Source organism: Sinocyclocheilus anshuiensis, unplaced genomic scaffold (assembly GCF_001515605.1).
Source record: "Sinocyclocheilus anshuiensis isolate Anshui unplaced genomic scaffold, SAMN03320099.WGS_v1.1 scaffold350, whole genome shotgun sequence".
Taxonomy (NCBI): Eukaryota; Metazoa; Chordata; class Actinopteri; order Cypriniformes; family Cyprinidae; genus Sinocyclocheilus; species Sinocyclocheilus anshuiensis.
The window spans coordinates 121,936-139,385 of record NW_015546064.1 but is presented as its reverse complement, the minus strand read 5'-3'; the positions used below and the strand labels follow the sequence as shown (position 1 = coordinate 139,385).

Here is a 17,450-nt window from a genome sequence, read left to right as displayed (position 1 = left end):
ACACTGGAGCGGACTCAGGGGCTGGAGCCGACACTGGAGCTGGCTCAGGGGCTGGAGCTAACAGACTTTTCCCCCTCAGATTCCTCCTTTGGTTTGAGGTGAGGGAGACAAGCTGCTGTCAGCTGAGGGCTTGGGAGTGAATTGGCCATCGGACTTGACTCTGGAGGGCCCAGTGGACTTGGCAACGAAGCGGCCAGCGGGCTTGACTGCGGATCGGATGCTCTTCAGACACCGGAGTATCCCTTCCCTCCAGCATAGTCCAGTGGTGTCTGGGAGGTCGACGGGGCGATGGTTGGTCCCGATCCAGAACAAAAAATTCAGTGTGGCATCGTCCAATGACGTCAAGATGCCCAGCCTACAGAATTCCCTGGCATACTCCACAAAAGGAAGGTCCTTACGGGCTAGGACAGCGAATATCACAACAGTTTCCATAATCATGAAAAAAAACAAAAAACGTTCAAAAACGGGGGGAAGGGGCGCCGCTTACTGTTATACAGTTCGGTGTTCTGTCACGATCTGGCTACTGTGTTGGAGCGAGGAGATGCGGAGACGTGGGCGAATTAACGAGAACGAGAATTAATTGCTCAAAAGCAACAAGAACAACTACTATAAAATAAAAATGATTAACAGGCGCAAGCATAGGCAGAGCGGGACAAAACAACATATATTTCTGCCGGAGCGGGCGGGATGGAACCATGTGAATGAAGGGGGTGGGGTAATTTTGCCGGAAATGCAGAAATAAGCAGTAATTTTTTTTTATTTGTAACTCTTTGGTAGATACATTTATAATTTCTATTACATTACTACTCGTACTGTTACTACTAATAAAACAGATCTCTGGGGGCCCCAAAAGTGTGTGGGCCCTTATAATTGTCCTAAACCCCCCCCCCCCTTAGCGGCGCCCCTGACTGGTGTACATGTACACATTTATAATAAAAGTTTTCGTGAGTATTTAGTGCATTCTGAGAGAAAGTGCAGCTCTGTCTGGATTGTGTTTTGATGGCAGTGTGGACGCAGCCTCTCTTCATGTGTCTCCCGTCTCTGTCATGAGCTCGAGTCCACTGAGTCTGTTTCTGCTCGAGGAGCCTCTTCAGTGTGTCATCTGTTACTGAGCACAGAGAGGCTGCCATAGTCTACTGGGTTTTTAGGGCCAGATAACATTGCATCTTACTTTCCCAATGATTGATGAAATGGTGTTTCATTGGTGCTGTAATTTGGCTGAATGTAATGTGTTTGGCAGTATTGTTCTGGTCCAGATCAGTGTGATGGGGGTCAGTGGATATATACATCAGGACTGAAGCTCTCTCTCTCTCTCTGACTCTCTCGCTCTCTCTCTCTCTCTCTCTCTAGTTTGTATTCTATGGTGATCGAAAACGCTGGAAGGACCCCCATTTAAGGAATATATCGCTAATATAAAATCAGCAGTACAATTTAATAACGATATCACTCGTAACACTTCACAGAAAGGCTCTTTAAAAGCTTTTATTAATCATATTGTAAAAAAAAAAAAACTTTTTGTATATAATGTCAAACATATTTGATTGGATTTTAAATATTTCTAATTATCTCAGAAAATAGTTTTATTCTGCTCATACCCTTGAAAATGTTTTTAGTTTTTAGGAAAATGGTTAATTAATTTTCTGATTTAAATTGTAATTACCTTAACAAATTATTTTAATGAAAAATGAAGGTAAACCGAAAATATGATGTAAAAAATAATTAATTGAAAAAAATAAATTAAGTTTAGCTTTTGCAATGAAATAAGCAATAGAGGCAGACACACACACACACACACACACACACAGACACACTCACACTCACACACTCTCTCACACACTTACACTAACACACACTCACACACTCTCACACACTTACACTAAAAGTGTAGAGAAGAGGAAGAAGAGTTTGACACGCTGATGAAGGTCCATACCCAGACGAGACTGACGTCAGCTCCACAGCATTAATGGCCAAAGCTCTCAGAGCACGACTGCAGACATAAAAATGTGTTGCGCTGTACGGGAGAACGAAAGAAACGAGCATCTCGTGAAGTGAGCGATGCTGCGATCATGACGACGAGCGCTCTGGGAAACGCTTCTTCAGGCGCAGCTGATTCATGAAGTCACTGAATCCCAGCAGATTCCTCTTCATTTGAAGCTGTCAGACGTGTTGGACTGTTTGGAGCACAGATTTCAGTAGAAGCTGCTTTGTGTTTTGTTGTGAAGAGAAATCATTTCGGCTTAGTATAGTTAGGATAGTCGTTGAATAAAAATATAATTTGACAGATAAAGTCGTCTGCTTCGCTGCCAAGCGTCTGCCTTTATCAGCACAGGTTTTAATTAGACATGTTCAGTCAGAAAGGCCAAAAACATAATTATTATTCAACAAATAAGTGATTCTGACAAATCATTTTAAAAAGCGAAGTGATGGAGTAAACACATGTGCGAGCGTGTGTTGGTTTGTTAATCGTTACAGAACCGCAGCATGATAGAAATACACTATTAATCAGAGCTTTTAGCAGGAAAATGTGTCCGAACTGCTGAAGAGACGTGAAACGAGCTGCTCTGATGCTCTGATTCGCCACAACAATGGACAATCTGAGCCACATTTAAACACAAATACTGAGCACAAAATACGGAGTGAAGGGGTTTAGAGTGCTTGCTTTAAAAACACAAAAAGGAAAGAATGAACTGTGCTTCTTAACTAAAGCTAACATCATCAAAAAAAGAAAAACACTTTCATTACTTAAAACAAATGCTAACTGTACTAAACTAAAACTAAAATAAAAATTTATACAAAGTATATAGACATATTTAAAAACAACAAAAACTGATAAAAATGACAAACAAAAATTGCTAAAATTTAAAATTAACTTGGAAAATAAAAAAAATAAAAATATAGAAAATATATTAAAGACATAACTAAAATCTAATTCAAAAACGCATCAAGAACGCTGCTTTTCTTAGTCTTTCGTTAACGTTATTGAGCTCAAAGCGTGCTCTTGTCAGTATCTTGTAGAGTGTGTTTGATTCCGCTCAGCGTCTCTGGTGATTCAGTGGTGAAGCGGGGTGTTCTGTGTTCAGCTGCGCTCTAAAGAAGCGTTTCCTCGCACCCGGAGCCGCACAACCACAACAACTCCTTAATCCAGTGTCTCTGCCTCTCTCTCCCGTCTCTCTGCTCCTCCCGGGACATCTGTCTCTGTCTCTGTCTCTGTCTCTCCGCCTCAGGTCACCATCTCAGTGGACGGTATTCTGACCACCACCGGATACACACAGGAGGACTACACCATGCTGGGCTCCGATGACTTCTTCTACATCGGAGGAAGCCCGAACACGGCCGATCTGCCCGGATCTCCCGTCAGCAACAACTTCATGGGCTGCCTGAAAGACGTGAGTCGACTGATCATCAGGAACTCTCTGATTAACCCCTGAGCTGCTGGAAACCCTCTGATCGGGTGTTTCTAAACACCACCAAGTGCTTGTAAACCTCTCATTATCAGGAAATCTTGGGTATGATCTTTTCTCAGCTGGTTTCCTTTCAGTTAGCACAGATCTGAGCTCATGCACCTCAGTTTTTGAGCGATAAAGACATTATCTGTGGATAATTTTGCCAGAGTTCGCTCAAAAAGTGAGGCACAGATCAATGAGGCCTAAGATCAATCAGCTCCAAAGGAAACATGACAGCTGTGCTAACTGAAAGAGAACAGGTTGACAAAAAGATTCGGTTATAACAGTACAATGAGAGATTCAATTTTTAGTAGGCTTGTAATTTATTACAAGGGCTAACTGTTTGAGTGACGGCAGGTGGGCGGAGTGTTTGAAGTCTGTATTGCTGTCATCACTGTAGTAATAATAATAATAACAATTAAATTAAAACGAGCTAACGCAATTGCTGAACATTTTGTCACTCCTTCATCTTATTGTGCTTTATCCACTAAATATGCAAAATCATGTAAAATTCACAAAAATCCATTAGTGCTGGGACTAATGTTGCATTGACTGAAACTGGGCAATGGATTTCTAGTTCCCAGCAGCAGCTCTGCATATAACATCGAATTAATTTTGAAACTTTGAAACTAAGTGTCATTTTGTGTGATTTTTTGGAGTGAAGAGAGAGACCTGCAGTTATGTTTGACATTTAAAAGAGTTTGTGGTTCCCATTGTGCTGAAGAGTCTCTACATGAATGAATTCTACACAGTTATTAATATTGCTCACTGTTTTAATATTAGTTTTGTAATGTAATGACAACTGTTAGCCTCATTTCTTTTAGTGTGTTCATTTTTGATAGTCTTTGCTGGAAACATGCCATGAAATGTGCCTAAACAAACTGAGAGCACATTATTACCTTCATTTTTCATTGAATGCCGAACGGCAGATTTAATTTGACTAGACAGTTGGAATATCATTAGTTTCCCATGGAGGAAAAACCCACGTGAATAGAAATGATATTTATGAGTGTTAAATGCAGCACTTAGACTAATATGTAATGTCATTTCGTCTGTCCTTTATTTATTTCCCATTGAGGTTACTCGTAAATTGCCGCTGAAGTTGGTGTCGATAGTGACAGAAACGACATACTTCACTCTTAATATTTATTATCAATTACATACACTCTAAAGTTGTCACTGGGGTGACCTAAAGAGTCCATATTAGTACCTTAACGGTACAAAAGTGTGCCTTTTGAAAAGGTACCGCCCCAGTGACAGCTTTTGTACCTTTTTTTCTGAGAGTGTAGGATGGAAAAACCTAAAGGAGTAATTCACTGCTGACAAGATGGGCTTTTAATAAAACTTGTGTAAACAATGTCAAAACGACTAGAAATGTTTTTTTTTTTTTTAATCTATGCTACAAAAAACTTGATATCTAGGTGCAGATATCACGCAGACTAAAACAATAAGCCCCAAGAAGCCGTGGTTTACAGTGAATATATAACAGCTAAGGGGCGTTGTTAGGTACGACGTGAAGCGGAGCTTATTGCTTTTATAAAACGGTTATTCCATATACGTAGTTAGGTTTCACTAAATCAAACAGAGCAAATAAAGTGTAATGATATTAATAAAAACATTATTCTTCCACCAAACAATGTAGCTCCTCAGAAACAGTTGTGGTTGCTACAAAGTGGTTGCCGAGCAACAGACAAACGTAAACAAAGGTGTATGTTACTTTGTAGAGTCATTTACAACAGCTTCGAACGTGGCTCAGCCAATCAGAATCAAGGACCGGAACTCTCTGTTCCAGTAACGATACAAAGCTGGGTGAAAATCTGTGAACTTGTCATTCAGTGAATCTTCACTTTTATGCTTAAAATCCTGGGAAGAATTCTTCTGCATGTGTGTATGTGTGTAAGCAAACAAACGATGCGACTGCCTTCTGTAATGCACTCCTGCAGGTGGTGTACAAGAACAACGACTTCAAGCTGGAGCTGTCGCGTCTGGCCATCGAGAGGGACCCTAAGATCAGTGTGCACGGGGACCTGGTGTTCCGCTGCGAGGATGTGGCGGCCCTGGACCCCGTGACCTTCGAGACGGCCGAGTCCTACATCGCCCTGCCGCGCTGGGACACCAAGAAGACCAGCTCCATCTCCTTCGACTTCCGCACCACGGAGCCCAGCGGCCTGCTGCTGTTCAGCCACGGCAAGCCTCAGAGCAGCAAAGAGCAGCGGCCCGGCCGCGAGATGAAGACCGACTACTTCGCCATGGAGCTGCTTGATGGCTTTTTCTACCTGCTGATGGACATGGGCTCCGGCAGCATCAAGCTCAAGACCAGCAACAAGAAGGTGAACGACGGAGAGTGGTGCCACGTGGACTTCCAGAGAGAGGGACGGAGAGGTGAGGAAAACACGCTCACAGAGCTTCACACGGACTCAGGTTCACCTGCATGATTTCACTTGAGTTCAAACAGCCAAAACAAGCATGGGATGAACTATTGGCATGTTTCTGTAGACTATTGTAGTGACCGTTGACTATTATCGCAGTAAGGTGGATAGCTAACTAAATAACTAAAACTGAAATAAAAATGAATAAGAACTACATAGACGTATATGATTGTAACGGGGCAAACGAGACGTGAGACATGCGGATCCATATGCAAGGCTTTATTTCCAAGACGTGGTCATATAACAGGCATGGGTCAAACAATGGCAAACAGGTTTAACGTGGGCAAGACACAAGAGTAGTCCAGTAAACGGGCGTGGGCGATCTCCGGCGAACAATGTCCAAACAGGGTAATCCAAAGGGGTAATCCGAAACACAAGCGATAGTCCAGGCGAGAGGTAAACAGTATCTGAACAGGGTGAGACGAGAGGGGTAATCCAAGACAGGCGAAATCGTTCAGGGCAGGCAGAGAACAGGCGAAACTAGAGAACAGGCTAGAGTACAAACACAGGAGAACAGACTATGAAGGCTAGACTCAGAAAACTTGGAATGGCTCCGTAAAGTAGCTATCGCTGGAAGAGTGATAAGTGCTAAACAATACTCGGCAGTGAGAGAGAGGAAGTCCATGGCTTATGTAGGGTGTGTGATTGGCTGCAGCCGTGTGTGTAATCAGAGTGAAATGGATTGTGGGAACTGAAGTCCAGGGTGAGTGTGACAGTCTGTGTAGTGTGAGAGTCCATGTGGTGGATAATGACCTCTGGTGGTGAACAAACGGAAGTCATAGACCGGATTCGTGACAATGATGATGATGATGATGATGACAAAAAAACAAAGTTTAGCGAGCTTGAAAACGTGATGACTGTATGACTCTAAAATAATCTCAGTGCAGCATGGTTCATGCCACTTATAACGTGCATTAGCAAACACAGCGTGCAATTCATTTGCACATTCATCATTCACATCATTTACAACTTCATGGTGGATGATCAGTAACGAGAAGCATTGTCAACTAAACTGTCTTTTCTGCATAAATAAATAACTTGAGGGTTTAATGCTTAAAAGTGAAGAATTTAAGATATATTAGTATTGTAACATTTTATGTAAAATAAAACTATTGTAATTATCGAATGTTATTATTTTTTTTATTTTAAAGAACTATTAAAGTACTAGTTTTATTGCAATAGTATATTTCTGTCCAAATTTCCATATTTAGATTTAATAATAATAATATAAAAAATATTATTACTGAAATGATCTCTGTGTTCCTTTTGCCTGAATGCTTCAGCAGCAGCTATAATCAAGCGTAGCGTTAGTTCTGGCAGGTCACGTTAGTCAAGCTCGCATCAGCTGACTCTCAGCTGATCCCCATCTACCTATGGGAATACGACACCTATCTAAGTATTCATATATAAGGTCCCTCAGTATTATCAGCAGTTTTCGCATTGCTCAATAGCTAATTACCCTCCTCCATCCCCAGCTCCTCCTCTGTCAGTCAGGGTTCAGCCTTCTGATTCTCCTTGAATCAGACTAATTCTAAAATATGTACATAACATTATTGAACTTTAACGATATCTGCAATACATTTATGTTAGTTCTGTTCTGTTTACCCTGGGGGGGTTATTGCTGCTCTCCCTGCTCTCATCCATGCTAGGCTGCATGGAGGCGCAGGGAGTTCTTGCCCAGAACGGAACCATACCGCCAATCCAAACTGTATGCTAATTGTCAATCATCTTTGACGATAGTGGTCCTGACAGAAGTAGACATTTTCTTATGAGAATTAATCATACTGCAGTTCAAATTGCAAATACATGCCAAAATAATCACATTTTTTGATGAAGTCGTGCAGCTATATTCAGTAAATAAATAAATAAATAAATAATTAATCAAAATAAAACACAAAACATGGAATATTTTGTTTTCCTGCACGTCATCCTGAACCGTAATCATCATTTATTTTCACTTATGCATTCGGCAGACACTTTTATCCAAAGCGACTCACATCGCATTCAGTTTTTGTATCAGTTCAAGCATTCCCTGGGAATCGAACCCAAGCCGCACTCTAGTGTTTGAGCTACAGAAATACTGTAAACATACAAATTAATCTTAAACGTGTTCGGCTGCTTTAGAAGATTCACTCCTGCACTTATCGCTCCTAAAATGAGACACCGTGAAGTCCCTTCGACGCTGAGCTCTGCTGCCAAAGGCTGCTCCATTTGCTGTGATGGGCTAATTGAGTGTAAGACTAGAGGAGGTGGGTGTGTGTCCTGTGGGGAAGAAAGTCCAGCAGTTTTGTAATTGCAGTTTAATAGACAATTAAGAGTAAGTCATAAATCTCGGCGATCTACCGAGAGAGCAGCGCTCATGCTGAAACACTCACTCGTGGAAACACACATGGCTCATGCACGCTTCTCCTCCTTCTTCTTCTGGTCAGGCTCCATCTCCGTCAACAGCCGCTCCATTCCCTTCAGCTCTAACGAGGGCAGTGAGATCCTGGACCTGGACAGTGACATGTATCTGGGTGGTTTGCCGGAGAGCGGTCAGGGCCTGATCCTGCCGCCCGAGGTGTGGACCGCGCTGCTCAACTACGGCTACGTGGGCTGCGTCCGCGACCTCTTCATCGATGGCAAGAGTCGAGACGTGCGGCGTCTGGCGGAGATCCAGAGTGCGCCGGGCGTCAGCAGCTTCTGCACGCGTGAGCTCCAGAAGAGGTGCAGCAGCGCCCCCTGCGCCAACGGAGGACAGTGCAAGGAGGGCTGGAACCGCTACATCTGCGACTGCACCGGCATCGGATTCCTGGGAGACAACTGTGAGATCGGTGGGTAAAACTAATGACAAATACCACAAAACACAGGTGCTAATGACATAAACAGTGCGGAATGATTTCCTGCTAGTCAAGGCACAGAAATTGAATAAAGTCATAAGAAGTAAAATGACACTGCACTGTATATATTAAATATTGATTTTTTCTTCACCCCCAAAATTAAAAACAATCCTCACACTCAGGTCTATCCCAGATCAGGATGAGTTTGTTTCTTCATCAGATTTGTAGAAATGTAGCACTGCATCAGTGTCTCAGCAATGGATGCTCTGCAGTGAATGGGTGCCGTCAGAATGAGAGCCAAACAGCTGATAAAAACATCACAATAATCCACAAGTAATCCACAGCACTCCAGTCCATCAGTTAACATCTGGAGAAGACAAAAGCTGAGACAAATCCAGCATTAAGACGTTTTTAACTCAAATATCATAGAGTCCATAATCCATAATAACGCTTCCTCCAGTGAAAAAGTGTTCTGGTGTGAATCAGGAGAGAAATCTGCACAGATCAAGCAGCGTTTAAACAGCTCTAAACACATATGTGGCTGGATTTTGATGTGAGAGACAACAGGAGATGCACTTTTTCACTGGAGGAAGCGTTATTATAAATTATGGACTCGTGCTTTAGAAAAAAAACGTCTGAATGATGGATTTGTTTCAGTAAAGTCATCTTTTAGCTTAAGGCGCCTAAACACTCAAATACACGCAAAAATGTGTCAAAATGCGGCACTTGGTGATTATTCACATAAACAATCATTGGTTATGTAATAAGTGAACGTAAAACAGTTGAGAATCAAAATATGTGCATAACAATAAATTGAATCTGTGCAGCTCTTAAAGTGACAGCAGCCTAATATTCCTGGCTATGTCTTAAGTGAACGTAAACAGTTGAGAATGAAAAAACGTGTGTAACAGTAAATTGGATCCATGTGGCTCTTAAAGTGACAGCAGGCTATTTCTGCTGCCGACTGTGTGCTTCATATTAATCAAACAACAAAAGACAGAGAGAAAATCACTCACTCTTCTCGACTGAAGGACTTTTGTAGCTTTAATAAGAAACAAAGGACGCTTAATTCTTACAGTGAAGACTATGCCGTTTTATTTTACATTCAATTATTCCGTTTCTGTAGCAGGCTGTTCGCTGAATATTGAAGCTGTGGTATTGAAAATTGTGGCGTTTCGCTGGTCTCTAGAATGTAGATGTCATTGCAACCTTATTTACAGAAAATATATATTTGATATACTGTATATCGCTATCTTTAAATAAATCACTCGTATAAAGTTTTGGTCATGTGGCCCACTCATAATCGTGTTAAATAATCATGATTACAATATTGACCAAAATAATTCTCATTATGATTTTTGCCATAATCGAGCAGCACTAGTTTATGTGTCCATTCAAGTGCAAGAAGAAGCAAAGCAAACCCAATAAAAAACAACTTCAAAAAGGCGCCTCTCACTGAAAAAAAAAAAAAAAAAACGCGTTCTGTCTGATCAGGGCCTAATGGAGTTCGGTTTCGCGTATTCTTGCAGTTAAATGTTTCAGAAATGTTTAGATCAGCGAGACTGAAAGCGCGTGCAGAACACGACAGACAGGATCATGTAAATCTCATGCATTGCACTGAAGTCACACTGTGTCGCTGTAGTCTTTCAGCTGCCAGAGCTCGAGCAGTGATTAATCAGGGCTGTTTGGGATTCGGACTGTTTAAGAGAATATTTATTTTCATCTTTTTAAAAGCCAGATGTTGTGTAAAGCTGTTTTCTTTACTGTGCTGATGATCTCTGAAGGCTTCAGAGCACACTTTACTGCCTCCGCGTGTCAGCGGGCGGAATTACACTCGCAGATGTGTTAGTGTGTGTTTGTACTGTATGTTTGTCAGATCTGTCAATGGTAGGTAAATGTACACAATTTAATGTCTTTAAATATACTGCTCACGAAACTGTATTCTGCGTTAATGATTTATATCTTCCTGAGACCCAGCTATGGGGTTTTTGTCTCTGTAGTGGACATTATATTTTAGTGACCTCACTTGTCACAGCTGTAAGTCTGGGTGTCCTGTAAGGAGCACATTCAGGGCTTTTCAGAGAGACCAAATGTTTGGAGGTTTCACCATGATCACTCCCTCTGGTCGGTCTTTAAAACTGACTGACATTAATTTAGGGATAAAATTGTACATTCTTATGGAAATATGATAATATTTTGTAATTATCATTTAATATCATCTGATTAATTTTCTAATTGTTTGTCATAAATCAACATCTCAGGAAAATGTTATGGGGTTTCAAATCAAAATATGACTTCCTTTTATGAAACAGGATATTGATTTCATACATGTCCAGTGTAGAGGATAGCAGGACTAAAAGTGTGTTTATTACACATTCTTGGAGACACAACAAATGAATAGGAAAATAAATTATATAGCAATATTCTTATGAAATATTATGAAAATCGGGCCAATTATTACTCCCATTATTACACTTCTTTTTTCAACATGCTATCCCAACAGCACATTAATATGCAAATTAGGTGCAGTGTATAGATAACATTGTGTTTAATGGGAAAACCAGTTTATGGAAATTTTACACACATATTGCAATATATATATATATATATATTTTTTTTTTTTCAGTTCATAAATGAATAATTGCAATTTTCTCTCATTTTTTCAATTTTACTTTTGCTAAATCGTGACTTCAGAAATGATCGTTTTTCCATTTTTTTCCTTGCAATTTGCGCTGTGGGCTGTACCATTAGCGTGGGGGTGTGGCCACGGATAGTGCCACAAACGCTTAACGTGGCTTAATCTATCCTACTAAAACAGTGAGGACATGCCTTATTAATAAAACATAGGCTACTATTTACAGACAAGAAGAATAGCCCAGAATATGAAAGCAATTAATGCGCTAAATTGCACGTTAAGTGTTTTGTCACCCATTGAAAAACATTATAAAGAAAATGCTAAACGTGGCACAGGAAAGAAGACAGTGATGTAAAAATCCCAAATTCTGTATATTTAATAATACAATTTGTTAATAAAGTTACTAGGTACAGGAAAGCAGATGAGAATATGAACGTAACATGCTGAATTGCACGTTTTCCTCCTATAGGCCTAATGGAAGAAGATAGTAGTATAAAAACGCCAAATTCGATATACACCTTATTAATGTTGCAAACTATATTGCCGACTGGGAAGCAGATGTGAATATGAACTCAACATGCATAAGTGTTTTCCTCCCATAGAAAACTATAATTTGAAAATGCTTAATGTGACTTAATGCATTAAGACAGTAATTAAAATACCAAGCAAAGCATAGGCCTACGCCTTATTAAACAAAGCATAAGCTACTATTTACAGACAAGCCGAAGAGCCCAGATGTGTTTTTTTTTGTTGGCTCATCTGCTTTCCTGTACGTAGTATATATTTTATTAATAAACTGTATACTGAATTTGGGCTTTTTATATTTATATTTGTATGGTCTTTGTCCACTGAGCCACATTAAGCGTTTATAAGTGCTTAATGTGCTTAGCGTGCAATGTATTGCTTCCATATTCTGGGCTATTCTGCTTGTCTGTATATATGCTTTATTAATAAGGTGTGTACTGAATTTGGACCTTCAATGTCACTGTTTTAGTAGGCTACATTACATTAAGCATTTGTAAAACAGTCTGCGGCCATACCCATACTATTGGTACAGCCCACAGCGCAAATTACAGGAAAAAATAGAAAATCGTTTAGATTTCATTTATTCATTTATCATTTCTGAAGTCACGAAAAAATATGAAAAAAATAACGTTCGGTTTAATTTTTTTGGTATAAAAAAATCCTGAAACCTAAAAATTGATTAGTGATTTTTTTTGAAATCCCATTGTTTTTGCCTTTTCATGTCTATTCATGTTATTAAATTGAATCAGTCAATTAGAATAATAAGTCATCTGGGCAGTTACCAAGCAAATGAAATCAGTATTGACAAAATTAATCTTTGCAATGCAGAGGAAACACAGAAGCTGCATTAGAAGGGACATTGATGCATTTACACACTGTTTAATGCAGGGCATGAATTCATTTAACCTGCAGTTACAAGTGCATTAATAATGTTTTGATATTTTAAACATAAAACATTAACTACTGATATTTGAAATTATTTTTTAAAAATGAAGATACTTTAAATGTGAAATTAAAACTACCAGTAGGTGGCAGTAAGTCACTGTTAATAAGTGAGTCATTGCGACTGAACCGAATCATTTAAACGGTTGATTCATTCAGGAATGATCTCATGGCTTAGTCTGTTGTTCATCACCACTCACCTCCACACCAAGACAAACACAACTGAAAAGGGAGGGCTTCACTTCTGCGACTCTCTGCATGTCTGTGATGTGATGTGCAGCTGATCAAATGTGCGCTACACTGCTGTGTTGCGGAGGGAGAAAGGCATCAGAACTCGACACTCGACAGTCTCAACATTTCCTGACCCGACCTGATATTTAGATTTTTTTATTTGTTTGACGGGGACAGCTGTGTGCAAACAGAAACACATGCACACATATATTCGTTTATTTAAAAAAAAAAGAAAAACTCCCAAGTAAAAAGGGCACTTTTTCTCGAGGAAGAAAAAGGGCAGATGCTCAAGCCCCCTTTGATGTCTATGTGTGCACGTGCCTGCCTCTACAGAGGACATAATATAACATATGAATAACATATATTTTTTCAAAAATGTTATTTTTCCATTTTTTTCTTATGCTCTAAACAATGTAATGACATGAAAAAATACTAAATTCACAAAGCTTTTTTTCTGGTTCTCAGGGGGATGTGTTTATATATTATTTATAATAGATGTAATATATTTATCATTATTTATAAACACACACACACATATATTGTCACGCACCGCTACTCTGAGGAGCACAGAGCGAGGAATGAGGAGACGAGGAGTAAACTTCCAACGAACAGACTTTATTTGACACCAAAGGAACCAGGAACACACGTATAGGGGAGAGAGATGACATTCAATACCGGACAATAAACTCAGAACAGGAAAAACTTTAAATACACAAGACATGACGAGGGGATGATGAGAAACACCTGGGAGCAATAACATAATTGCACATGAGGGAAAACTGGGTCATGGAAAGCACTTGGGGGAGGAAAACACGGAACACAGGACTGACATTACTCCCCCCTCCCGGAAGGCGCATCCACTCGCCCCACAACATCCAACGGGGAGGGGGGGGTGGGTGCTCTGGAGGCCACTAAGGACAGACATGGGACGGCAGGCCTCCAGAGCGGTACCCGTTCCGGGACCCATGGCGGATCAGGCAGTTCGGGGCGACATGGAGGAACAGGCAGACTAGGAAGCAAAGGCAGAGCAGGCAGACTAGGAAGCCATGGCGGAACAGACAGTTCAGGAGGCCATGGCGGAGCAGGCAGACTAGGAAGCAAAGGCGGAGCAGGCAGTTCAGGGGGCAATGGTGGAGACAGGTAGACTAGGAAGCCAAGGTGGAGCAGGCAGACTAGGAAGCCAAGGCAGAGCAGGCAGACTAGGAAGCCATGGCGGAGCAGACAGACTCGGAAGCCAAAGCGGAGGAGGCAGTTCAGGGGTCCATGGCGGAGCAGGTAGACTAGGAAGCCAAGGCAGAGCGGGCAGACTAGGAAGCCAAGGTGCAGCAGGCAGACTAGGAAGCCAAGGCGAAGCAGGCAGACTAGGAAGCCATGTCGGAGCAGGCAGACTAGGAAGCCATGGCAGAGCAGACAGACTAGGAAGCCAAGGCGGAGCAGGCAGACTAGGAAGCCAAGGCGGAGCAGGCAGACTAGGAAGCCATGGCGGAGCAGACAGTTCAGGAGGCCATGGCGGCGCAGACAGACTAGGAAGCCAAAGTGGAGCAGGCAGTTCAGGGGGCCATGGCGGAGCAGGTAGACTAGAAAGCCAAGGGGGAGCAGGAATGGCTGCAATATAACAAAGAGTGAAAAATTGAAGGGGGTCTGAATACTTTCCGTACCCACTGTAATTCAGCAATAAACTTTTGGGGAAAAAAGTCATTTTCATTTTACTACTGTAAAGTCATCTTGCAGTAGATGAAAAGCACTAGAAAAGTTCAAATACCAAAGAATTGTTTGAACTTGGCATGCACCATTTACACAGCACAGTAAAAAATAAAATGTAAAAAAGTAAATTAATCATCCTCTGCACATTTGGCCAAATTATATTACAGTATACAGTACTATATCTGTTTCTTGGTCTCCTGACCCAAGACTAGCTATATCTCTAGGCAGTAATTTCTCAGTTCTGCAAAAATGCAGTACACATAAAAAATGGTTACAAACAAAATTTGGCAGTCACACGTTTGAAGGTGTACAACATGTGGTACATTTTACTGTAGGCCTACATATAGAATAGTGAAATTTCCATTATCTAATGTACTGGTACTGTACTGTAATTGTATGTGTAAGTATAAAACCCCTGTAGATGATTGGCTCAGCTCTCTCCTCTCTCCGTTGTTAGGATGCAGAGATTCTGATTGGTGTGTCATCAGTTTTGCTAACTTGCTCATTGTTAAACTTTTTGAGAAATGTGTCTTTGTTTTGAAAACTGAATTAATGGTTTGGGGGAGAAAAGTGCCAACTAAAATCAGTTATATTAACAATCGAGAAAACTGCAATACAACTATATTCTTTCCTAACTCTGCTATTAGCGGCATCTTCTTATTGATTTCATGTTATTGTTACGACTTACATGATGAAAGTGGAGCAAGCAGTCGGAGAATCGGATCACCAAACAATTACGTGATGAATCTCAGACATATCCTGCGCGTGCAACCATCGTGCACAGTTTATTAAAAGACGTGTTTTTGCCATTATTTTGCGGTACTCCGTCATCGCCGCATCTGAAAAGTAGCACATAAAGCACTGGTTACATTTATATTTTATTCTGTGATAATTCTGGGGTGGCAGGTGGGGTGGCACAGCTTTTTCTTAGGGTGGCAGTTGCCACCTCGTGCATGGCAGAGCAGGCAGACTAGGAGGCCATGGCGGAGCAGACAGTTCAGGAGGCCATGGCGGAGCAGGCAGACTAGGAGGCCATGGCAGAGCAGGCAGACTAGGAAACCAATTGCGGAGCAGGCAGACTAGGAGGCCATGGCGGAGAAGGCAGACTAGGAAGCCATGGTGGAGCAGGCAGACTAGGAAGCCATGGCGGAGCAGGCAGACTAGGAGGCCATGGCGGAGAAGGCAGACTAGGAAGCCATGGTGGAGCAGGCAGACTAGGAAGCCATGGCGGAGCAGGCAGACTAGGAAGCCATGGCAGAGCAGGCAGACTAGGAAACCAATTGCGGAGCAGGCAGACTAGGAGGCCATGGCGGAGAAGGCAGACTAGGAAGCCATGGTGGAGCAGGCAGACTAGGAAGCCATGGCGGATCGGCCTCCGTGGCCTTGGCCTCGGCACTCAGCCTGACCTCTAGACTAGGAGGCCATGGCGGAGCAGGCAGACTAGGAGGCCATGGCGGAGCAGGCAGACTAGGAAGCCATGGCGGATCGGCCTCCGTGGCCTTGGCCTCGGCACTCAGCCTGACCTCTACAGCCAGAGCCCTATAACCTCCCCCCCCAAAATACTTGGGGAAAATATCAACCCCTAAAGCCCTCCGTGGGCCTGACTCGGGTACTGTGGCCCTCCCTGGACTTGACTTGGGGACTGGAGCCCTCCTTGGGCTGGACGTGGAAACGGGAGCCCTCCTTGGGCTGGATGTGAAAACTGGAGACCTCTCTGGGATAAACTCGGGGACTGGAATCCTCTCTGGGCTAAACCCGGGGATTGGAGCCCTCTCTGGGCTAAACTCGGGGACTGGAACCCTCTCTGGGCTAAACTCGGGGACTGGAGCACTCTCTGGGCTAAACTCGGGGACTGGAGCCCTCTCTGGGCTAAACTCTGGGACTGGAGCCCTCTCTGGGCCTGGCTCAGGGGCTGGAGCCGACACTGGAGCGAGCTCTGGGGCTGGAGCCCACACTGGAGTGAGCTCTGGGACTGGAGCCGACACTGGAGCTGGCTCAGGGGCTGGGATGAGGCTGAGAACTTTCTTTTCCTCCTCATCCTCCTCCTTTGGTTAAGGGTGAACAGCACGTCCGGCGGGCTAGACTGAGGAACAGCCATGATGGGTGATGACAGGGGGTTGATGGATTTAATGGGTGATGCTTCTGTGCTGGTGGCGAGGAGATGAGATCCGCTGAGGAACTGGGCCAGGTTGATGTAATCGGGCAGGGTCCACCTGGACCCGCCCAGTGGCATCCGCTTTGCTATCCCCTCATCCAGACCACCCTAGAAACAGTCCATAAGTGTCCACGGGTCAAGGGAAGCCTGCTGAGAGCAGGTGAGGCATTCAGAGACATGTTCCTCCAGGGGACGGCTGGCTTGGTAAATTGAACATAGTCGTTCGAGGGGATCCATTAGAATAACCAAAAGAAAACACTTTCAAAACTGGAAACAAAAAACACGAAGAGTAGGGGCACCGCTTACTGTTTAAGGTCCAGTATTCTGTCACGTACCGCTACTGTGAGGAGCATGGAGCGAGGAACGAGAAGACGAGGAGTAAACTTCCAACGAACAGACTTTATTTGACATCAAAGGAACCAGGAACACACACGTAGCGGGGAGAGACTACATTCAATACCAGACAGCAAACTCAGAACAGGAAAAACTTTAAATACACAAGACATGACGAGGGGATGACGAGAAACACCTGGGATCAATAAACATAATTAAACATGAGGGAAAACT

General features: G+C 42.5%; 1 protein-coding gene across 1 annotated transcript in view; it reads left to right on the top strand.

Annotated features, from left to right (window-relative positions):
- LOC107699612 (neurexin-2-like) overlaps positions 1-17,450 on the top strand; it is a gene marked incomplete at its 3' end in the record, with an annotated part of 357,587 nt that overhangs the window by 218,990 nt on the left and 121,147 nt on the right. The window contains exons 10-12 of the mRNA XM_016500932.1: positions 3,225-3,386; positions 5,387-5,825; positions 8,302-8,685. Of these exons, the coding sequence (XP_016356418.1) occupies positions 3,225-3,386; positions 5,387-5,825; positions 8,302-8,685 (985 nt within the window). The remainder of the gene's footprint in view (positions 1-3,224; positions 3,387-5,386; positions 5,826-8,301; positions 8,686-17,450) is intronic.